The sequence below is a fragment of the Cryptomeria japonica genome, chromosome 3, assembly GCF_030272615.1.
Source record: "Cryptomeria japonica chromosome 3, Sugi_1.0, whole genome shotgun sequence".
Lineage (NCBI taxonomy): Eukaryota > Viridiplantae > Streptophyta > Pinopsida > Cupressales > Cupressaceae > Cryptomeria > Cryptomeria japonica.
In genome coordinates this window covers 231,801,098-231,826,750 of record NC_081407.1, presented here as the reverse complement: position 1 = coordinate 231,826,750, position 25,653 = coordinate 231,801,098, and the positions used below count along the sequence as shown (strand labels likewise).

The 25,653-nt window shown below is 39.6% G+C and overlaps 1 protein-coding gene across 1 annotated transcript in view; it reads right to left on the bottom strand.

Annotated features, from left to right (window-relative positions):
* Nucleotides 1-25,653, bottom strand: part of LOC131048761 (ribulose bisphosphate carboxylase/oxygenase activase, chloroplastic) — a 211,590-nt gene that overhangs the window by 80,374 nt on the left and 105,563 nt on the right. Inside the window, exon 6 of the mRNA XM_057982829.2 lies at nt 8,639-8,700. Coding sequence (XP_057838812.2) covers nt 8,639-8,700 — 62 coding nt within the window. The remainder of the gene's footprint in view (nt 1-8,638; nt 8,701-25,653) is intronic.

The window sequence follows — 25,653 nt, the reverse complement described above, 5'->3', positions numbered from 1 at the left end:
CGAGGCTGAGTGTACAGCAGATGCGACTCTATGAATATCGTCGGGTCCCAAATCAACTCACAGATTTGGGAAATTGCCTACAGGTCCGGGAATTTGAGGCAGTAAGACATCTTTTGCCAGGCGTTGATTGGTCGCAAGACCCAATCACTGATTTTGAAGCAGTCATGGCAGCCCCAGGAAGATATACGGACCAATGGTTGCATGAGCAGATTGAGCGACTAATTCATGAAGGAATCCAGTTCACTTAGCACTTAATGGGTAGCCTTGATTCTCAATCCTCCGAAGATGAGGGAACTTCCAATGCACCTAGAGAAGAAATTGAAAAGCCTGGGAAAAGGAAGAAGGCTAAAGCCAGCAGAGGAACTCAGACATCCAAGAGAACAAGAAGGGAAAAGATTCCCATTAGGAGACCAGAGGTCACTTCATCGTCAAAGGACCCCAGTTCATCCGACAATGTAGTAGAACTAGATTATATACCTGCGACACCTTCCCAAAGCGATATTGATGCATTTGGAGTTGATGACCCTCTCATACCCGACATGCTAGATGTCGAGCTAAGAGTCATTGAATCGGCCAAGCCGGGTAACCAAATTGAGGAAGGAGAGATTCCATCCATTCAGGGGATCGAAGTACGTGAACCTACCCAACAAAGCCGCCATGAATTGCTGCTCCACAATGCTACTAAGGATGACTCTACCGTTGAAGGAGAGCAAAGGACAGAGGAGACCCATGAGCTCGAAAAGACTAAAGAGCAACCATCACACGAAGGCACCAGACAATTGTTCAGTGAAGTGGGAGAAAACTCTGCTGCAAGCAAAGAGCTTGACACGTCCTCCACTCCTCCCATAACTGAGCAGCTACAAATTTGTGATGAGACGGCTGAAAACATCAAAGAACAGAGTGAAAATTTAACCATAGCATTAGCCCAGACTGTACCTCAGGAATGGTTAATTGCTCGAGGTCAGCGCAAAGCCGCCACAAAGCCACCCATCGATTTGGAGGACATCTTCTCATGTATAGATCAAGCTAAAGCCAAGGGGAAGAAAAAGCCAAAGGCATATTCCAGAATGACCAACGATGAGCAAAGGAACCGTGCTCTTCACATCGCCACCCCGCCTATAGACAAGCCAGTAGATCAGATCACACTGGCAGATTATAGCATCACGACTGTCCCCATCGGACGAGCCACTAAGGAACAGGAAAAGGAAGAATTCAAGGATTCAGTACAGAACATGCTCAGGCAACTTGAAGAGATAACAGCTGAAAAGGACATGTATCGATCTCGTGCCGAGCAAGCCGAGGGATACATCGATCAACTCCTGAGACCATTGCACAATGCTTCTGAATCCCACATTCCCTCAACAGCATTGTCACAGAGAACCACAACAAAATTTGAAGGAGTACCGGATACTACAAAGGCCGTCAGGGAATGGATGTGAGACCTTAAGGAAAAGGGAGAGCTAATCATCAAGGATGTAAAGAAAATGGCCCACCACCGAGAAACCGTTTTGGTCAAATTGTACGAGATGAAGCAGGAATGCCTCATAATTCATGAAGTTGTTACTACAACTCTTCCCCTCATGATGGCTCTTTTTTGGACGCATCCACGGATTCCTACACTGCCCGATATCTTGGACCCCCACGACATTAACACTTTCAAAGAATGGTACTGGACCATCAGCATGAAGAATGACACAAAGGCCACTATTAACAAAGAGCAAGAGATATGTGAGGAAATTCTGAAGAGCACAAGGGACCTTGGTGGAATAATCCTCCAATCTATGGTTTTGGGTTGGCAAATTAGTCTGTCTGATCCCATAATCCAGAGCCAGACTAGGAGGATATATTAAAAATGGATAAAATAGCCTACTCTACAGAGGACCTAGATTTTGCTAGTAAATTACATTCTGATATTTTGAGCTTTGAGGCTAGTAGGTCCAGCTGGCAAGACGGTTTGAAACGCATAGATCATTATCTCAAGAGCATGTAGTATAAAATTCATCATCCCCTTATGCCTCAGTTCGGTTTGTTGTTCCAGTTATGCATCAGGTTCCAGAGATATGTTCATGAAGAACGTACAACAAGCCGAGACCTGTGGCAAGAATATTTGCATGGAGAGGATCAATTTTTGGTAAAGGAACATGAAACTGAAAAAGAAAAAGTGCTCTCCTAAAGTGCTCTTTTCTTTTTAATTCTGAAAAGTGCACTTTTTGGCCAAAGGGTCATATTTGACTTCCAAGTCAACTAAATGTAAACTTTATGTGTGTGCACCTTTTTAGATTATTTTGGATATGTTTTAATTACCTTTTTGGGTAGTTATTACTCCCTTTGGGGTAGTTGCTGATATTTACCCTCCATTTATGGGTATGGGTAACCTTTTGTAAGGATGAATCTGGGCCATTTGTTTAGATTAGATCTTGGCCATTCATCCATTTTTGAAGCCTATTTAAGGGACTGGTTTTCCCTCATTTTGTAAGAAGTTTTTGGATTGTTGCTGAAGCTCTGGCGAAATTTACAGGATTTAATGCAAAGTTAAGACTGTTTCAAGTTTCCTTGTGAGTGCATGGTCTCCTTCATTAATTTAGGATTTTCAGTTACGTTTCTTTCTTTTATATAGCATTTTCTAAGTAAACATCTGATAGAATCCTCATTGTTCATACCATTAGGGAATGGCTGATTGTCTTTCCCTCTGTATGGTTAATCTAAACCTTTCATATGCTTAGTTCGGTTATTGAATGCTCACTGAATGAATGTCAAAGTTCTGATGTTGTATTTAATAGCATGAAAATTCAATTTTCCCTTGAAGATCGCACTAGATTGATGCAAGTATTGTGCTTAAATGGCTGGTAACACTTAATTTAGTTATTTGGAGGTGTCTGTCTGTTCACTAAATCTGCTATCTTAGTTAAAATTTATATTTTCTGTAGCTCTCTCTCTCTCTCTCTCTCCCTATCCTTCCTTTTTCCCTTTTTTTTACCAAGAGAATCCGCAGTCCTATTCAAAACAATATCAACCCAACTTAAACCATTTGATAAGCAAGACCATTAAAGTTTTGGGTAACTCATCCAGCAATTGCCTATTTCACCATAAGTCCCCCTTGTGTTTGCAACAAAAACACATCAAACCACTGAGCAATCCCGCAATCAAGACCTGACAAACGAAACCTTGAGGTTATCCCCTTTGATCAAACGTAGAAAATAGCACTAGGGATTTCCTTATCTCAAGAGAGGATAGGATACTCAGCAGGTTTATTCTATTCTGCGTTGGCCATATGGAGTTTGCAACAATGCGACTTTAGACATGTCAACAGGTACCTAGGCTTTGATACCAATTGTTGGACAAAATGGATCACTGAGAGGGGGGTGAATCAATGATTTGAACAGTTTTTACTTAATCAGAGCTATACTGGTTCAATATGAGATACACAAGATGCAGACCGGTTACCAAAGTAATGCAAACAGTGTGTGTAGGAGAAATAACTAAAGGATTAATACATCACACACATGAAGATGCAACACACAACAACAGATGTATGGGAAAACCCAATGTGGAAAAAAACACAGTGAGAATAGCTGTTGGAGATCTTCTACTCCAATCCAGCCTCACAATGAAAAGATTTGATTACAAATTTTAGTTCACCAACCCAAGGAGCACCAACCCCTACACAATTTATAGGCTACAACCCCTGCACTCAACAATATGAAAAACTCAGATAAACAATTTGGATCCTTGCTACAAATGAAGTTTTGCAACCTTTCAAAGCTTTGCATTGCCGGTTTCTATCTTACCGATTTATATCAACTCAACACACACTGCTTAGCCTTCCTGCTGGTTCTAACTCTCCTTAATCAGCTCTCCCTCTGTTATGTTGAATTCAAATCGCACTTGGTCACTCTCTATCATGTACTGCTTCTTTCAGTTTGTCACCTCTGCATTCTATGCTCACTCTATCGGTTTGTTCCTTACACCGATTTACCCTGCTTCTCCTTACCGGTACAATCTTCACTCACAAACACTTCAAGTGTTTTCTCTTCGGCTCTCAGACAGCAATTTCACTCTCTTCTTTACCCTTTAGCAGCAGCAACTCTATCTGTCTTAGGTCGCCATATTTAAATTGAATCTTTCCTGCCAAAAACTAATTCAAACAAAGGGTGGCTAGGGTTTCCTTCTTTCGACCAAATCTGCATCCAATCTGATCCGATCCACCTTGGATTGCACACCTGCATTGGAGGAATAAGCCATCATGCGTTTTCCATCAGTCCAAAATATGTTTACCAAAAATAGCAAACCCGACCATGATTTCCGGCCTAGAAATCTGTCAACTCATTTATGACCTAGCTGTTTCCTTCTCGAGGTCCTATTGCAATCCAATTTCCTTGCTTCAATCCAAGCGCCTACAACTCCCTAATCTTTCTCTGTCGTTCATTCTTCCTCGAGCCGCATCAATTTGTTATCGACCCATGATATGCGGTTGTTTCATTTAATGTCGACTAACATCTCCAACAACCATGTCGATGGAAACTTCACCGACCTTTGCATGCTCACCACATCAACTCCATGTGGCATCACATCGGCATATACTCAACTCACTGACACAAGGTCAATTTAAACTTGATTATTCATCAAACTCATACCGGCACAAGCCCTTACCAATGAGACCTTCTCCTGCTGCTAACCGGTAGTGTACACTATACCGGTAGCACAGCTTCACCTACGGTGATTTGTGATCTCTTTGTCACTCTGGCTCTTTATCACAAACATTATCACAAGCAAATAGCCAGCCTTCATACCGGTTACATCTTGTCATGCCAACACACAACTTCATATCACCTCTTACCGATGATGTCACTGACAGTCGCAATACCTACTTGTCTTCCACCATACCGGTTGACAAGCCTTCATGCTAATCTTCCTTATGCCTGATCAATCTTCTTCATACCAGGTAGATATACCTCTACCGGTAGCCTGCAATAACAGTTGACATCAATGACAACTCAATGCCAACAGTTTGGTGAATGTTCAACCCAACTAATCCAGTGATAACAAGTGTTGCAATGAGCTCAGATGATTAAGAATTTCATTATGACTCTTTTTGGAGGGGTTTCAGACAATTTGTCCGTTTTTAATATTTTTATTAAGTGATAGTTTGCACACTGACTTGGTCAGTTGGCAGTGTTTCTATTCTGCCTTGAATTAATGTGAATTACATCTGTTATTGCTGTTGAACTCGCTCTTTCTCTTCTAGGTTCTTAAATACATCCAAGACTTTATTTAAACTTGATTCTTTTGCACTTGGTTTGGTACCTTTCTGCCCTTCAATTCACTCTGATTTCACCTTCATTCCTCTGGAATCTAGCTTCTGCAACTTGGATTTGTACCTAACTCCTACACAAATTCACCTCCTTTAGGTCTGGTGTTTTGATTTTCCTTGATTAAAATCACCTTCAATCTGCTAGAGTTGCACCACCTCTTTGTTATGCACTCAAATTGTCTAGTCTGATTTGAAATCTGCACTTTATCTCTGCTCCTGATTTGGATCTGCTCTTGAATGTGTTTTTTGAATCGTGTAAATGAAACTTTGTTATCCTTACTTACATGCACCTCACACTTGGAAATGAAGGCCAACTTAACCAAAAATTTGTTTGCCTTTTTAATTGGACTGACCTATGTCAAGTTGGCCATGCTTTATCCTTTGTTTTTTACTTTTTAAAACTTAAATTTTCCCTCATTTCCTGAAGTTTACCAGATCAATGCTTACCTAATCTCTACCCTAGCAGGTGTTGTATAAGGAATAGAGAGCACATTTATCGCCTCATCATGGACTGCTGAGCACATCTAAAGGCACCAAAGACAGCTAGGCGGGTTTTAAGACCAGACAAGGACTGCCCAACGAAAATTCCATATGCTCATGGACAGATAAGCGCATTTCTTACTTGTGTAAGGACAATTAAGGCCAGGTTTGCAAGGTGTGCAGGGACAAATGAAGGTGGGTTTGAGGGCGTGGCAGGGACAAATGAGGGTGCAAATGAGAGAAGTGGGATTTAGGGGGCAAATCCATGTTGTAGAGCGACAACAAAGGGCGGGATTTCACCTTATGCGAGGACAAAGATGAGCAGGATTTATCCTTGTTCAAGGACTAAGAGGGGCATTTCAAGACTAAACAAGGACAAATAAAGGTGCAAATGAGAGTCACTCAAGGACAAAGAAAGGTTATCCAGAACAATCAAGCGCTCGACCAAGGTTGTTAAGGATTATTGAGCGCTAGATAAGGATTGTCAAGGAATTTGAGGTGGGTTTCCAAGTTGTGCATGGACAAGTGAACGCAATGATGAACTTGTAAAGGAAATCCATGAATTTGCCAAAGGGTAAATTGAATTTGAATGTGAATCCATGTTTAAACCTTGCACTTTGAACTTTAACTTTGGAATTCCACATTTGAACAAGAAATTTAAATATTTTGAATTTCCAAACTTCAATCATGGAATTTGAACCTTAATCTTGGAATTCCTAACTTGAACTTAGGATTTCACTTGAAAATTGCACTTTTGTCCAAGGATTTGTCACAAAATTTATTTATTTTCCTCTCCTGTCAAGGTTGGAAAACAAGGAATTTTCCAAGTCCTGGTATCACATTCCTTGGATTTTTCTCACTTTCCACACTTTGCATTTCAATTTTCAATTTCCTGACCACTTGCCTTGACAACACTTTCGATGCACTTTGACAACATTTTGCAACTTTTCACATTTCTCAATCCTAACATTTATTCATGGATTCCAAACTCGAAACTTGAATTCCTGACCTGATCAGACCCTAAGGACAAGGCATTGCACTTTAAGAGATTTCAACAGTTGATCGATACACTCTTTTTGGACTAACAAGACAAAAACCCTTCTCACAAACAAAGGCTAAAGCCTATGAAATTATTGCCAAACTAAAACTAAGCAAACAAAACACTAGGTTAGCAACAAAAAGTGGGGTCCCCTTTTGCAATGGGGTGTGTATGATTACAACACAACATGTAGGATGAAGTCTAATGCCAACTTGGAAACTTCCAAAAAATAGATGTGCTCTCCAAGTGTGGAGAACAATCCAAGAGGCCAAAAATACTTCAAAAAGCATCACTACAATCCAAACTACCAACCGAGCTCAACACCACCAACAAAAGCCAAGAAAAACTGAAACAGAGCTCTCCAAGATCATTGGAGTCCCCTAAGCACTACCAATTAACCTACAAGATCTCAGGAAATAGGCTAACAGCCACCCTTGCTGACTAGCCTAAGAAGGAGGCATTACTAAATCATATGTCAACAAGCAACAACTAAATTCAATAATCATCTAATAACTATAATATGAAAGATTGGAAATACAAATAAATATGAAAGGAAATGTTGCAATCAAAATTGATAAAGAAGAGCCCTTGCTTAAGGTATAGCTAGCTGCAAATAAATAATGTATCACTTGCAATATGATGTCACAACGAGGGTATAGGCTCCACAACATGAAATATAGCAATCAAGTGATTTCTCAACCACCAAAAAATCTTACAAGGTACAACTAACCTAAGTAAGCTGTGATTATTTCACAAATTGAAACAACTATTAATAATAGTTGTACAGTACATAAAACCACACATTAGCAGTTGCAACTAGGATAGGAATTGATGAACCATACACACCCATATATATATAGAAGGAACAATGATTGTATGACTTGTGTTAGGAGGTACACGGTTCTTATTACATAATATATCAGATTTGAAAGGTTGCAATTAACAAAGAGGATCAGGAGACCAAATGAAATAGTGTTAGATTAATCTCATGTCTTGTTCCTTTTAAGTGCGGCAAGCAATAGTTAACATGTAATATGAAATAAGCATTTATTAAATATGTTTTGATTCCTTTTTAAAATTTGACCCTTACTTCAAATAGTACAATCAACCCACCATCAGCAGAGTTGTGATAAAAGAGAATTTAAAAACAGCAATATAATATGCTATGGCAGAAATTATAATTTGATGTGGAACCAAACTTCATTCAAACATTGATACATTAGTTTCAACAATGCTATGTGATATGGATAGGTATGTAATAACCAGTTACCACTTTGTATTTTGCTATGTTATTTAATTATTAATATGGTGGTGTATTTTGAACTGAATTACTAATGCACATATATATATATATATATATTCAGTTTTTTATATGTTTTTGTATGGACAAACCTAACTCAAAAAAACCTTTTGACTAAACCTACGAACCGAACCCTCGAACCTGAACCGGTAACTTAGCTCTTGGGTAAGCACACAAACATACTAATAGTTTTTTTTCTTGAATAACAGTCAAATGAATTCAACACAAATGTCATTTTAAGGACTTCTAGAAAATGTTAGGGTAGGTCTATAAGGAAGCAAACTTGGCTGATCTCTAGATAACATTTTCAATTTAAGTGCAATTTTTCCAACTTAATGTTATTACAAAAAATATTTGTTCACAAATAGTTCAATGTCTTAAATGTTAAGAAAAAATGGAGCAGAAACTACAATTAAAAAAAGAAATCAATGGTAAACATCCTACATTGATAACTATATATTTAAATAGCAATATGTGAATAATGTAAAGATGGACAATATTTACTAACTTGGTTCTTTATAACTTGCGATGCCGTTCTATAGCGATCACGAATGACTCTCCCTGGTTCTCCTGAAAAATTCACAAAACTTCAATTTCTCAGATAACAATATAAGGAAAATGCCTGTCCAATTTATCTAAACACTAAAATAAAATAATAAAAATGAGTAAAGGGAATAGACCTCAAGCAATAAAAATCCAAACCAAATGATCTAAATACACACATGGACTAAAGAGAGGACCTCTCAATGAAGGATTGCATTGATGAAGATTCAAGGAGGAGGACGGGATTGAAAACCAACATTGTCATGTGTCTTAGCAGGGTTCAAGACAAAATAAATAATATCAAACACCATTGCAAGAGGGCCAACACAGGGAATAATGATATCCATTGGCAAATTCCGTGAAAAGTGAGTCATGCTGGACAATCCTAAGAGGAAGAAAAATACCCACCTTAAACATTTCCTAGAGCCCAAGAGCACTGAACCTCTAGTGGCAAGGACAATAACAATGATGTGCACCTTCCACTATGATCAAGATTGTGGGTAAGGGAGCACTAGAAGGATTTAATGACAAAACAAAGTAAAGCATCATGTATAGACAAAAGTGAGTAATGTGCAAGGATGGGCATCATTTCATGTGTCATTCTACAACCTAAGCAATCGAGAATATCTATGGATGCATGACACACCCCCAAATTTGAGATGGGTTGAAATGAGGCAATCATCTCACTAGCGAATGGAGTTGCATGTAAGTTCACCAAAGTTAAAGTGATAGCACCTTGCCCCACAAAAATAGGCCAAAAACATAATCAAATTGACAGAAAGATGTGGATAGAGAACAAAATGGGTTTCAAAAGAAAGAAAGAGACTATATTCGTGTCCATAGATGACCAAAAACAAGTCAATGGGACTAAAGGATACAACAATCAGCAAGAGAAAGTTCTGGGACTAGACAACCCTAGAAGCAAACTAATAAAAATACACAAGAAAAAAAAGCACCATTCCACTAACACAAGTGGTAAGGAAATAAATACAAATAGTAGTAAAGAGAAAACAAGAGACCTGAAAGCATCTGCCAATGAAGAATAGAAGGAAACTTCATTACATATCTAGGTTGTCTAAGGTAGAGTTGTCTAAGATATCATCAATCACTACAATAGAATGATAATGCTCACCAAGGAGCAAACCAAGGTTGGAGAGGCCATGCTGGGAAATCCTAGAAGGCAGAAAAGAACTTCCTCCAAAATATCCTTTAAAATCTAAGACTCATGCAACTCTTATACTAGAAAACAAACTTATAGTACGAATCAGCCCTTATGGTCGAGGGGATGACTAGTAAGTAGTAAATCCATATAACTGAAATGCGGACAACTTATACCAACGGAAAGGAGTAGACAAATGATGCCAAGTGTAGGATAGGGAATTCGAGTAATATGAGTATGTTGCCTAAGCTTCCCTCCCCTATTGAAATTTTAGCCTTGTTCTTCTTCGTTGGGTTTGGATATGATAATTCAAGGCTTAGTGTGTACATGATTTCATTTAAACAATGAAGAATCCAAACGCCTAGTCATTTTTAGAAGTGCATCAAGGTTTTGTCTTAGTTAGAAACTCTTGTTGGAGTCTAACAAGCCTTTCAGTACTCCTACATTTTCTTCATGAAAGTGTTTTTAACATTAGCAGTTCCCACCTTTAGTTTTAAAAGTCATGTCGGACTCTAATATGTCATCTAGTACTTAACCTTTGGGTTTAAAGTTTCAAAAAGTTCAAGTTTTAAATGTCTTGTCAGAACCCAACACCCAAATCCAAACTTGTCCCTTTATTGATCTTTGTGTTTAAGTCTTGAGTCGAAGTTGTCAAGTCCAAGTTGTAAAACAAGTGTCGGACACCAAAGCGGATTCCTACCCATGTCAAAGTGTGACCATTCAATTCATACTCAAAGCAAAGAATGAGAAGGCTAAAGTAACAAAATGGAACCAAGACAAGGGTGGGTTGCGAAGAAGTTAGAAAAACCTATCGGAGCCCGACACTCATTTCCAAACTTAAGAAGTAAAGATGAAGTGAAGTGTGTTCAACTTTCATTAAGTGGAGCCAAGAAGGAGTTTTAAAACTTGTTGCATAACTCGACAAGTTATCCTAACCAATTTGAAGCTGAAGTGGTGACACAACTTTCGGGGAGTACTAAGCATTAATCACCAAGAGCCAAAGTGGGTGGGCATTGAATGCATCACTAAATTAAAGCTATTAATTCCTTTTTCTTCACTGTAAAAGCTTCATTTGAAAGATTAATTGGGAGTTGAAGAAGGAAAAAAGCAGAAGTACAAGTCGATTGCATAAATCCAGCATTGAGTCTAGCGAAACTTGACAAGTTATCCTAACCAATTTGAAGCCGAAGTGGTGATGCAACTTTCGGGGAGTGCTAAGCATTAATTACCAAGAGTCAAAGTGGGTGGACATTGAATGCATCGCTAAAATTAAAGTTATTAATTCCTTTTTCTTCACTCTAAAAGTTTCATTTGAAAGATTAATTGGGCATTAAAGAGGGCAACAAGCAGAAGTACAAGTCTAGTGCATAAAGCCAGCATTGCTGCCATTGTTGCAAAGGAGGTAGGTTATTCTGAAACCATTACAAAGCTCATTTTCCGTAAAGCTAAGGTTTTTAAAGTTGAAAATTAGAAAGCAATTGTGAAAAGGGGAGGTTCTGCCCAAATTTCTCTGAGAACTTTAAACATGAAATACAAATTCTTGGGGTATGAATATTTGAATTGGCTAGAAAGCTCATTACTCGAGGTAGCAGCTACTAAATTGGGGTATATAGATCTAAAGGAATTTTGGAGGAGGGTAGAAAAACTAGACAAACATCCTGTTACTTAGAAATTGGCCGAAAGCGAGTTACTTAAGGCAACAGCTTTCCCAATAGCCATATAATGCACAGAATTGATGTTGGAGTGTGTCAATAGGTATGACCCCGATACCAAGGCAATTAAAACCCCTAATGATAGGGTTCTTATAAATCTCGATTGCACCACTGTTCAAAATTGTTTCCGGCTCCCCGATAGAGAAGTGTAATCTCATTGGGATTTCACAATGTCACAATGCGAGTTCAATGCGAAGAAGGGTGTTTATAAAAAATGCAAAGTATCAAAACTTGCCGCGAGTCAAGCGAGTTTCCCGAGTTGGTGAGTCGAGTGAAACTCAACAAGTTTTGGTAGCTCGTGACTTGGACTCGGCAATTTTTTCGCATAACTTGCATGACTCACGAGTCGGGCGAGTTATGGACAAACTCGCCGAGTCCGAGCTCCAGGACTCGCGCCACGGCAGGTCACGTCTAGACTTGCAAAAAAAAAAGTTTTTTGATGTGTTTTTTTTTTGTATTTCTTTTTCATTTAACCCTAAAAGGTCTTCTAATTGCTAGTTGTGAGAAGAAGAGAGGAACAGAAAGAGAGAGGAAGGAAAACAAGAGGCCATAAGTTTGCAACCAGCAGGGAAGAAGAGCATCAAGGAGACCACAAAACACATTGGGGAGGCCATAGGCTTGCATTGAGAGCATCAAGGAGTCCATAGCAAGACTTCTCAACTCATTTGAAAGAGGTAAGTGTTAAACTTTGTAGATTTTGTTGGGTTTTTTTGGTATGTTAATGGATTTTTTCATTTGTTTGTTAAATTTTTTTAATTTAACAGTTAACTTTCCAAATCTTGAATGTTTTTATTTTTTAAGTTTAACTTCAATGAGAGAAGTAGAATAATAGCAAAGCAAAGTGCAAACCCTACATTTTTTTAGAAAAAAATTTGTAAACATGTATTTACAATTTTTTCTTTTAAAAAAGTAGGGTTTGCTGTTTTTTTCTATTAGTTTATAACTTTATAAAAATTTCTTATTGGAGCAACCTTCACATTTTAAAAACATTCATTTTTTACAATGCCTAAAAAGGATGACACTTGGAAATATACTGAAGAGTTTCATGGCAAACAAAAAAAATCAAACAAAATGTTTTTTTTGTAAAGACGTTAATTTTGGTGGCATCAATAGATTTAAATACCATATTGCCTACATACCTCGCTATGATATTGACATATGTGAAAAACAAACTACTGAGGCAAAATGTTTCTGTTATATCCAATTAGAAACACATGAACAAGAAAAGTTAACTAAGAAGAGGCAATTGGAAGAGTTAAGTGCTATTGGCTCCCATTTACCCCATCCGCATCCACATCCGCAGGCTGTGTTAGAGAGGGTTCTTCCATGCCTCCCTTTCGTCCTAGTGCTTCTGCTAGTGCTAGTGCTTCTACTTCTACTCCTCCTAGTGGCACTATAACCTATGGCACTAGAGTCCGAAAATCTAGGTTGGATAGTTATTTTGTGCCACGCAGTACTCCTGGGGCACAACCCTCGCTTGAGAGTATGTTGGACACAAGATGCCACTAAGAGGGGGGGCTGAATCAGTAGTTTCCAATTTCCTAACCCTTAATCATCTAAGTATGCGTACCGATTAACATCCTAATACCTGGTAGGCCTATTGGTAAGATAAACCAAGACAATGCAATGCAAGCATACACAAGGGCACATCACATGACACCAGTATATACGAGGAATACCCAAGATGGGAAAAACCTCGGTGAGAAATGTTGTTGGAGTCTTTTGCTCCAATCCAGAGTCACAATGAAAATCTGATTACAATATTTAGGGCACCAACCCAAGGAGCACCAACCCCTAACTGATTTATGCACTACAACCCAAAGGAGCACCAACCCCTACACTGAGCTCCAACTCAGTGATCACAATTGATAACATAAAATCAATACACAAGTAAGAACCTTGTTACAAATGAGTTTTGTAACACCTTCAAACCTTCTGTCGGTTGCCTCTTTCCTTTCAATCTTCCTCTGTTATACTGGTCACTTCTTTGTCTGTCTGAATCCCTCTTCTCTACTTGTTGACTCCACCGGTTTCTTCTGTTTGTAATCTCTGTTGGTCTCGATCATCCACACATTACATGCAGTTTTGTTGGTTCTCAGCAATGCAACTTTTTGCCTCAATCTTCTTTGTCACACTCTTTTTGCTCATGTCGGATCTTCTTACTCATTTTGCACACTTGTACCGGTATGATCTCCTCTTTGTTCTTCCACACTCTACTAGTTTGTTCTCTGTCAGTTCACACACACAACTTACCGGTTTCTTCTTCAACACACAGTCATTTAACAGTTTTGCCACTATGACTTAGACTGATTTCTTCACTCGCAAAGGCATACCCACATTCTATCCAGCATCCTGTGATCATCGATTATGACTTGCATATTTATAAACAAGTCTTCCCGCAAAAAAACCAATTCAAACTTCAGGCAGTTAGGGTTTCTTCATCGACCTTGAGGCAAACCAAATCCAATCAGATCTGATCTCAGATATAACTACCTGCACATCTCTCCAATTATTGTGCGTTCTAGTGCACACTTTCTATCACACGCGACCTGCATTCAATTTATCGGCCCATCTCTTGGTCAAACACCATAAATGGTTAGGCGGTTTGCTTCACCTACATCGATCTATGCCTGGACAGCCTACATCGATCAGTGCACATCATGGATCCAATTTGATTCGTCCTTCCTCGAGCCGCAACCCCTCTACAACTCTACTCGAAATTGCCTCAGTCGACATTAATGTCGACCTACCACCATCTACCTCGCAGACAAACACTTCACCAACACACCACGCCGACCTGTGCATGCATGCTTGCCACTTTAACTCCACGTGGCCACTTTGTCGACGTCAGCATTAGCTCAGGCCTCCATGTCAGTTTGGACTCTGTCACTGACCAACACACAACCGAGTTCATCTACCGATTCACCAACCCTGTCAGTTTTACCCTAAGGGGTTTGTCTTCACCCTTGCACTTTTCTTCTCTTCTGGTGCAACACCTTCATCGATCATCACATTTGCCAAACCACCTCATTTGTATCTTCAACAGATAGGAGCCTAACACCTTTGCACCTTCTCAGCTTTACCAATGGACATATTTACCGGTAACCACCTTGATGACACCATGTCATCAACCTTCAACAAACTCCATCTTCAATCCGGCAATGTCCTTTGTCTGCAACTGCTCCAACTTTGCCTTCTTCATCATTTGACCGGTTCTCCTCTTAACCAATTTGTCAAGGTGGCAGACTCATTTGTCTAAGTGACAAACACCTCACTCTTCATCTGACAGGTTTTCCTCTCTATCGGTTTGTCAAAGTGACAAACTCATCACTCCTTGTTTGTTCTGGTGGCTCATTTGCTTACTCTATTGATCAGGTGCACATTACTGATCTCACATGCTGGAGGCTACACATATCATCTGGTCGGTGGAGGTAGATATACCGTGGTTCACAATCTGCAAAACACCAATGAGAGCGAAATAATGTCATCCACTGGCCAATGGTATGATTTCCTTGTTATTGGGCAGATGCAATTTTCCTACAATCCTCAAGAAGCATCCCTTCTTCAGTCTTCTCTTCTTCCAGGGACAGCATCATTTACCGGTGGAAGTCCTGCTAGATGGTATCACACTAGCATATCGGTGACTTGTGCACTCTATAGTCTTACCGGTCATCATCTTACCGGTTAGGACCGACATGTATACTAACATGTTCATCCACTTGTTCACCGGGTACCAGTTTCTTCATTCTCAACAACAACTTGTATACCGGTGACTCTAGCTTGCATACCGGTTGGCCTTAACTGCACACACTGTCGGTTGTCATCCATGACAGTAATACCAAATGACATCAATGACAACACTGCACATACATGTCCCATACCAGTTGCCATCTTATATTGGTTGACATCAATGACAACACAATGCCAACAATCTCCCCCTTTAACAACAATGGCAAAGGGCACTGTCACGGTTTCTCTCCTCGCGTCTACTGAGCACTAATAGAGATTTTTCTCCCCTTTTGCTCTATCGGATGCATCTTCTCCTTTAATCATCATTTGTTACATCTTCTCAAGTCACAACACTTGAGATGGAGGGCACAACCACCAATTGACACCAATTGCTCAGAACCAAGTGTATATGCAAGCCGGAAATACATGCATATACAAGTCTAAAAACCATTGAAGGCCCATGTGTCGGTGAATACAACATACATGACGGTCAAGTTGCACCATCTCCCCTTGATATGCAGAAGCCATTCTGACCCCAAAATGTTGATATCAAGTATTGAGGCTAACACTGATACCAATTGTATCTCTTTCGATACCAAATGCATGTTCTCTTGTGGAGGTAACTTTCCCTCTTGGCAAGCAACACTCCCGGTGATCCAGTAGTGATTTCAATTGAATAGGCATTGAAATATCTCACAATCTCGGATACCTTCAAAGACACAAACATACCGGTACAGCAATACACACTTGCACACCCTATGTGTCCAGCAAGTCTACTACAAGACAAAAATCATGGCTGTCAACTCCCCCTGAGTCATGCATCTCAGGTCCTCATTGCCTGTCAGGTTCAAAACCAGAGCTCCAATCTTTACCATATACCGGTTGAGTTGTGCATATGTGATCAATCTAATGATCTATCAACTCCATTATATCTACCATAGCCTGTGACATGATCCTGGATGTACACAAAGCCATACAATATCATCATCATGCCATAAATCAAACTAGTCAGCCCACAAAGGATGCATGCATATATAATCAACAACCGGGCCAACATATGTCATTCAGGTCCTCATCAACACCACCTGAGACATAAACTCCTCATTCCATGCTACCGGGGCTAATGCAATGATCCTGGACCTCATTGTCTTTCATAACTTGCACTACCGGTTAGTATACATACCGGTAACACACTGCACATACCGATTTCCTAGCCTGGTCCAATGTTTCCACCGAGACACCCTGTCCATCACCCCGCATCCGTCAGCAGCTTGTTCCTCCATATGTCCTCTTCTACTAAGGGGGTGAATGATAAGGTCAATGTACTACTCCCCTTAAGGTCCTGCATCCCCTTTAAGCCTTATGAGATATTAAATGTGTCAAGGTGGCAGACTCATTTGTCTAAGTGACAAACCCCTCACTCTTCATCTAGCAGGTTTTCCTCTCTGTCGGTTTGTCAAAGTGACAAACTCATCACTCCTTGTTTGTTTCGTTGGCTCATCTACTTACTCTGTTGCTCAGGTGCACATTATTGATATCACATGCTGGAAGTTCACACATCATCCGGTCGATGGAGGTAGATACAACGTGGTTCACAATCTACCAAACACCAATGAGAGAGGAACTATGTCATCTACTGGCCAATGGTGTGACTTCCCTGTTATTGGGCAAATGCAATTTTCCTACAATCCTCAAGCAGCATCCCTTCTTCAGTCTTCTCTTCTTCCAGGGACAGCATCATTTACCGATGGAAGTCCTGCTAGATGGTATCACACTAGCATACTGGTGACCTGTGCACTCTGTAGTCTTACTGATCATCATCTTACTGGTTAGTACCAACATGTATACTAACATGTTCATCCACTTGTTCACCAAGTACCGGTTTCTTCATTCTCAACAAAAACTTGTATACCGGTGACTCTAGCCTGCATACCGATTGGCCTCAACTGCACACACTGCTGGTTGTCATCCATGACAGTAATACCAGATGACATGAATGACAACACTGCACATACATCTCCCATACTAGTTGCCATCCTATACCGGTTGACATCAATGACAACACAATGCCAACAGAGCATGGGTTGGAACAAGGAGATTCATGATGCTGCAAGAAAACAAATTTGCAAGTTTTGGTACTTTTGCAACATTCCATTTATTCTAACTAGGTAATTCTTTTTAATTTGATTGCTTTAAGTTTAAAAGTAAATTTATAGTTTGAAGTTGAACTGTACTTTGTCTAATCATAATCTATTTGTGACAGGTCTCCTTATTGGCAAGGCATGGTAGATGCCATAACCATTTGTGGTGCGGGGTTTAAAGCCCCTACTGATGCTGAGTTAAGTGGCCCCCTCTTGTTAGAAATAGTTGAGGATATGAAAGTTGAACTAGAGGACCACCGACGGTCTTGGAGCCAAAAGGGTTGCACCATCATGACAGATGGTTGGACGGATAGGAGGAATGGAACACTCCTAAATTTTCTTGTTTCCTACGGAGGCGATTGATCATTCTAATTTCTACTTCCCTAAATGCATTGAATAAATTAAATTTTGATTTGTTGATTGATACAAGATAATTGAGAATTATTTTGCTCTATTTTCAAGATCCACCATGTTCTTGAAGTCTATTGATGAAGTCATACAAGAGGTGGGGGAAGAAAATGTGGTGCAGGTGGTGACAGATAATGCAGCAAGTTATGTCACTGCAGGTAAACTTTGAACTTTTCAAGTCTTGATGGAGAGGCATCTATAATTATTTAAAATTTTCTTAACACATCAAAATTTCTAATTAATTTAAAATTGCTGCAGGTAAACTTTTCATGGAGAGGCACCCAAAAATTTTTTGGTCTCCATGTGCGGCCCATTGCCTTGACCTCATGTTGAAGGATATTGGTAAGCTTGAATGGGTTAAATCAATAGTTGAAAGGGCCAAAAATATCGGCAAGTTTATCTACAATCATACATTGGTCCTTAGCATTATGAGGCAATACATGGGGTAAAAGGAGTTGGCGCATCCTGGTATCACAAGGTTTGCCTCAAACTTCCTCACACTGAAATCCTTGATGAAATCAAAGGCAGCTTTGAGGCCTTTGTTTGTTGGTGAGGAGTGGACTTCCTCATCCTATGCTACAACCACTGTAAGGATAGATGTGGTAAATTGCATTTTTGATGAGCCAGGTTTTTGGACCCCTCATGGAGAAATCGTGCAGGTAAATTTATTACAATTTAACATTTAGTATCTACTATTTAGCAAGGTTGCATGGGTACTCGTACCCAGCCCCTGGGTACTCGTACCGGAGACTTGGACGCGTATCCCGCACCGGAAACTTGGTTGGAAACATCTCCATAGAGAGGAGACTTCCCGCTAACGTATCCACCTGTCTCCCACCATCTCCAAGCCAAACAAAAAAAAAAGAAACCTTAAAATTTAAAAAAACAAAAAAAACACGGGCAACAAAATAATCAAAATTTAGTACAAATGAAAAAAAAAACAATGCTCAAAACAAATGCAGGTCAGAAGGATTTCTTATAATGTTGCAACAGCCATTACTAAATTATTATATTATATTTAATGTTAATGTCATCATATTTTCAGAATTTATATAAATTATTAAGTTATATATAAAAGAAATTGGCGTCTCGAAGTACCCACGTCTCCTATTTTGAAAAAATAGCCGTACCAATACCAGCACCAGTCTCCAAAGTCTCCAAGTACCCCCGTACCCATGCAACCTTGCTATTTAGTAATTTAATTTTAATTTATTAACAATTAAATTTGCAATTTTGCTTTTTTTTAATTTAATTTATGACTTGATTGTTTTTGTTTAACATTGTGTAGGTCACTAAGCCCCTCGTAGTTCTCCTACGAGTTGTTGATGGGGAGAAGCCCTCTATGGGCTATATATATAAGGGTATGGATAGGGCCAAGAAGGCCATTAGATCCTTATATGCAATTGATGAGGATAAGTATGGCCCCATTTGGGAGATTATTTATAAGAGATGGCAGAACCAGCTTCACAGGCCCATCCATGCAGCAACCTATTACCTCAATCCAACATTTCGATTCCGTGATGACTTCAAAGCGGATGAGGAGGTTCTTAGTGGCCTGTATATAGTGGTACAAAAGTTGTGTACTGATGGCACAGCCTCAAGTACAACGCTCCAGCTGGATAAATATAATAATCAAGAAGGGGCAATCTTCACAAGCAGCATGTGCATAGAGGCTCAGACACAATTGCAGCCAGGTAGAAATATATGTAAACTTAAGATTCTTAAGTTCATGGCTTATGCATTTTAATTTTTAATTTTATAATCTAGCCTTAAAGTTGGAAATGAGACTGATTTTTTTTTCTTTTCGTTATTTCAGATAGATGGTGGCAAATGTTTGGGCCCTCAACCCCAAACCTTCAAAAAATTGTCAACCGTATTTTGAGTCAGCCATGCAACGCTTCTGGATGTGAGTGCAATTGGTCCATGTTTGAGCACATCCACTTGAAGAGGCGTAATAGATTGTCTGTGCAGAGGTTGAATGATCTTGTTTTTGTTCATTACAACCTTCGTCTTAGGACCAGACAGATTTTGGACACTGACTCCTCTCTGATCACTCTAGCGGAGATCGATCCAGAGTCTGAGTAGATCACTGAGTCTATCGATCCCATCTTCACTGAAGAGGACCATGAGTGGGTTGACCAGGCAAACAGAGAGGCTAAGGCTGTGGCTATGGCAGAGGAGGAGGATAGAGCACGATCCGGCACAGGCACAGCTGATGTTGATCATTGTGGCACCTCACAGGTGAAGACTATGGCTACTCAGTCATCCAGGACCTACCTTAGACGCCTTTGTAGGAGGCAAATAGACTACTCTGAGGCTGAGGCTGAGATGAACTAGAGCCTGAGCCATAGACTTGTTTTTGTTTACAGTTACATATATGTTTGGGAACATTTGATGTCATGGATTTTATATACATTTGACAACATTTATAACTCTATATATCTATGTTTTCTATTTCCTTCAGCTACAATTTACATTTGTACGCATGTGATGGATGTATGTTTATGTATGTGATCAAATTAGCTTCTATTTGATGATGTTATAGTGTCTTTAAGCTTTATTCAGTAATGGGTGCATGAAACAAGTTTTAAATCGTTAAAAATCTCAAAATTTCAAGGGTTTTTTTTATTTTGCCAAGTCCGAGCCGAGTCCAAGTCTGGGAACTTTGAAAAACTGTCATTGCCAAGGAGTGGTTTGCAATGCCCAAGAGGGGGCAATCTGAGTTGCCCAAAACCATTCATAAATCATATTTGAAAGGAGAGATCATCAACATAATCATCCTACTACATAGGCTTAGAGGAGATGAAAACACTTTCAATTTGGATGAATGGATGTTTGTCTTTGTATAGATTATATGTGTTGGACACTCATACATGGACTCGACAAGTTTGATTAGTGATCAACTTCACTCCGTGATCATTGACTTTCATTTCAACAGGTCATTCTATATGTCATCCTATCTATTTTGTGCTTTAGCCTGCACCAGAATTTGGGATGGTGCCACATGGATGAATTTGATGATGACATACAAAACTACGATTTCTACCCAAATCTACAATTACAAAAGGGTTATGCTAATTTCAGGAGAGTGAATGATACATTCACCATGAGGTTGTGTTGTGACGTATTCACACATCGCCCCATTGCAAATGGTGACCCCTCCTTTTTGCTTTCTAGGGTTGGTTTTCTTTGCTTAGTTGTCTGGTCCTGGCTTTTAGCCTTTGCATTGGAGAGTTGCCAGAGGGCTCATTAGGATAGCAGGGTTTGCTTGAGTTGAGGTAGGTCAATAGATGGTCCAGGTCAGGGTCTCTTTGAAAGCCTTCTCTAGGTTAGGCTTTGCTCTTGTTTCTAGTTTGGGGGTTATGTCTTGATTGAGTTTGAGGATGTCCTTATATCCTGATAGAAGTCTTGCCTTTTGAGACCTATGTCTTTGAGTTAAGGAAATGAATGATGAAGTTCTAGGCATTGATTGCTGTGATATTGACCTATTTTGCCCTTAGAAATGCCTAACAACCAAGTCTACACTTGAAAATTTGGAGAAAGGTCAAGATTTGAGCCTAAAAGACAAATTTTGCTCCTAACCCTTCCAGAGAGTCCAGAGCGAAATCTTCCTTAGCTCCCTTTTGACTCCTATTCTAGACAAAACTTTCACTTTAAGGCATGGATCAGGGGGAAATAAGCTTGAGTTCACCTTTGGAGATGCCTTGGATAAGCTTAGACATGGAAATTTGATGAAAAGGTCAAGATTTGAGCCTAAAAGACAAATTTCGCTCCTGACCCTTCTAGAGGATCTAGAGCGAAATTCCCTGAAAGACCTAATTCTTCACCAAATTCATTGAATGGTTGTCATTCTGAGCAAAAGTGAGGGCAAATTTGCAAGATCATGGAGAGAAAACGGTCAAAGATCAAGTTTAAAGAAAAGCTAAGGCAGATTGGATGTGGATTGAGCCTGAAACATGAATTTCGCTCCTGACCCCTCCAAAGGGTCCAAAGCGAAATCCTTACGATAGCTTATTTCCTCACCAAAAACGTTGAGATGAACATCACCTTAGAGCAAGTTGGCTTGAGTATGATGAGGCAAAGGCCAAAAGGACGAGTCCAAGGCAAGTTGAGTGTAAATTGAGTCAAGAAAGGAGAATTTCGCTCTTGGCTCTTCCAAAGGGTCTAGAGCGAAATTCATCCAAGCTCCTGACCCTCTCAAGGGGTCCAAAGCGAAATCCTTAGATGGGCTCTCAATTTTACCTAGTGCACTAAGACAACCTTGTTTTGATGGCAAATTGACTTGATCATGGTAAGAGGAGGTTTGATAAGACAAGTTTAAGGTGATTTAAGAGAAAAAGAAGTGTAAAATGAGCTTAATGAAGAATTTCGCTCCTGACCCTTCCAAAGGGTCCAAAGCGAAATCCTTACGACTCCCTATTTTCACCTTGTTTCGAGCTACAATGGAGGCTCGTTGCATAATCATGATGAAAGAAGGTTTGAAAAGTCAAAATTCAAGGCAAAGAAAGGATGAATGAATGATGGATTGAGCCTAGGAAGAATTTCGCTCCTGACCCTTCCAAAGGGTCCAGAGCGAATTCTCCTAAAAAACACATATTTCCTCCTTGTTCAAATCAAATTTTTGTTCCTAGGACATGGTTGAAGGAGGATGGATACATACTTGCCTTAGCAAGTGAATTGAGGTGAAGGTAGTGATGAATTTGAGCCAAAAATGCAAATTTCGCTCCTGACCCTTCCAAAGGGTCCAAAGCGAAATTTTTCCAAGCTCCTGACCCTTCCAAAGGGTCCAGAGCGAATTTTTCCATAAAGTATTATACATTGCTCAAACCTACAAACTAACTCATTCCCAAGCATTTTTTTTGAAGGCAAAATACTTGTTTTTAATGATTAAAGGATGAGAAATGGAGTTTTCTGAAGGAAAATCAAGTAAAACATGAATTTCGCCCCGGACCCTTCCAAAGGGTCCAGAGCGAAATCCTTAGGAGGACTCCTTATTTCATCTAATGCACCCAAAAATATCTTGTTTTAGGCTAAACAGAGGGCGAATTCACTTGATGATGATGGAGGAAGGTTTGAAAAGAAGAAGAATGGTGTCAAAATACAAATTTTGCTCCTGACCCTTCCAAAGGGTCCAAAGTGAAATTTCCTAAAAACTATGTTTTGCTCCTTGTTGAGATCAAGATCTTGATTCATAAGGCGTTGTTGGGAGAGAATTGTTAAGTCTTGCCTTGAGAAGTGATTTGGAGCAGAGGAAATGGTAGAATTGAGGCTAAATCACAAATTTCGCTACTAACCCTTTCAAAGGATCCAGAGCGAATTTTCTTGAAACCTCTTTTGCTCCCAATTTTGTGTCAAGCCTAGCGTTGATCGAGGTGGATTGAGTTTAGAAGCATCCTTAGGCATGTATTTGAGTGAGTTGTGGTCACAAAATATGAAGAATTTGTCCAAAGATGCAAATTTCGCTCCTAACCCTTTCAGAGGATCCAGAGCGAAATTCCCTATAGGTCCTATCCTTGGCCAAGGTCCAAAGCGAAATCCTTCTTTTAGGCCTTTTGGGGGGTCAAATCATTGATGTCTTCAGAAGAGAGGGATTGAAAGGTGAAAATCAAAGCAAATTGAAGTGAGAGGAAGGAAGAATTCAACCTAAAGGAAGAAATTCACTCCTAACCCTTCCAGAGGGTCCAAAGCGAAATTCTTCAATGGACCTTGTACCTTGCCTTAGCACTTGGATGACCCCATCCTAAGCAATTTTTGAGAGCAAATGACTTGTCTATGCCTAGAAGGAGCACAATTATGAAGTTTAATGCCTTGAAGAATGAGTTATGAATAGGGAATTAAGTGAGATTACCAATTTTGCTCCTAACCCTTCCAGAGGGTCCTGAGCGAATTTCATTCTAATGCCTTCTTGTTGATGATTTAAGGTGAGAAATATCATGTATACTTAATCATCCTTTATTTGTTTTCCAGATTAACAAGACCGAGCTAGAAGGAAGAGCAAACAAGGAGGACCTATTCAAGTTTCATCATCACTAAGGACGCCTTGGATGCATGAAAAGGTACTCAAGGTGCTACTAAATTGAAGGACTTCAAATGATCAACAATTGCAAGCAATGTGTTAGAATTATCCTCAAAGAAATCACAGGATGACAGAGAAGAAGGATCTTGTAAACATTTCAAAGCGATATAAGCTACCAGAGGAGGAGTGACTTGACCATTTAGAGGCCTCATCAAACACAGGAGGGTCAAGGAGAGGTACATCATTCATCAAGTACGTCAAGGACAAAAGAAGATCAACCGAGGTTAGTGCAAGGGTACGTTGAAGAAGCAGATAGTTTCAGAAGAGTTAATCAGAGTTAGCTTCTCAACATCACCAAATTGAGTATCAAAAGAGATATGAGCAAACGCAAGACAAGGTGGCATCCCTGTCACCATTCCTCCAATCAAATAGCTCCACCTCAGCATGTCCAGATTCAATGTACCTAACTCACCAATGATGACACAAACTTCGAGGCACCTACCCTTGACATCTATTGGTCCATTCTCATGAAATGTAATTTTCTCATTGGCTAAAGGAGTTTGTTGTAACAAACCCTAATTAGGGTTTCCATCTTGTAATCCTAGCCATTCATTCTAAATCAATCAGAGCCATTGAAATGTAAAGAGCTCTCTATATAAAGCTCTGGCTCTTCATTTGTAAAGGTTAATAGTTGAGAGTTAGCTAATAGAGGTTAGAATAGCTAAGAATTAGTAGCTAGAATAGTGAATAGAATAGCAATTAGAGTAGATTAGGAAGAGAAGGCAAGAAATTGTTGCCTTGATTGTAAATGAACCCCATTTCATTGAAGATATGGTGAAATATGTTGTTTCTTTGCAATATGCATGGTCTCTTGTTGAATCTTCATTCTTAGATGGTAAATAATTAGATTGAATTAAAGAAGTTACTGAATGCACTCGCGTGGAATCCACCTAGTCCAAACTACTAGCCTCTTGCTGAGTGTAAGTGTTCCCTGCGTGGTCAACCGGCATAGAATGAGCTTAATCTCAAGTCCTTACGCATCTATTGTTTATGCATTAAATTGAATGATGATCAGTGTTTGACAGTAATGATTTGAACATATTCGAAGCATCCCTTAGAAGATCGCACTGAGTTGGTGTCGGATTGTTCAACCTAATGGTGAGACCCAGCCCAGTAGGACTCCACCTAGTTGTTCATCAATCTTCTCGCATTCTAGGCATTAAGGTAGACTTTTGAGCCCTGTATCTTTTGCTATTTCTTTATTCTCCCGGTGAGTAGTTAGGACTCAAGTTCCAACATATTAAACATTCAGGCATACAAACGTAAGTCCCCTTGTGATTCCAGCATAATCACATCATACCACGAGCTTATCCACACGTAGAGGCCCTACCTATAAGAACCTTGGAGTTGCCTCCATTGATCCTTAGGCGAAATCTTTAGCATTCAGATAAACTTTGTTCAAGAGAGGATAAGATACCTTGGTATTTTATTCTCTGTTCGCATGTGCATGAAAAACACATCAACGGGTTGGTAAGGGAGTTACAAGGCCACTTAGAGAAAAGTTTTTCATAGGAAGATGCCCAGTTAGTCACTAAATATGGGAGTTTTTTCTTACAGTTTCCAACATTTACTTACATCAAGGTAAGGGGTTATGATGGCTTTCCCCACAAATTGTGTAGGCAAATCTCTAAGGTCAACAAGAGATGTACTAGAAGAAAAAAGATTGGTATCCAATTCCTTATTAGTCTAGGAATGTATACTTGCAAGTCACAGTCTAATACATTAAAATATTGGGAAAGATATGTTCAAGTACAT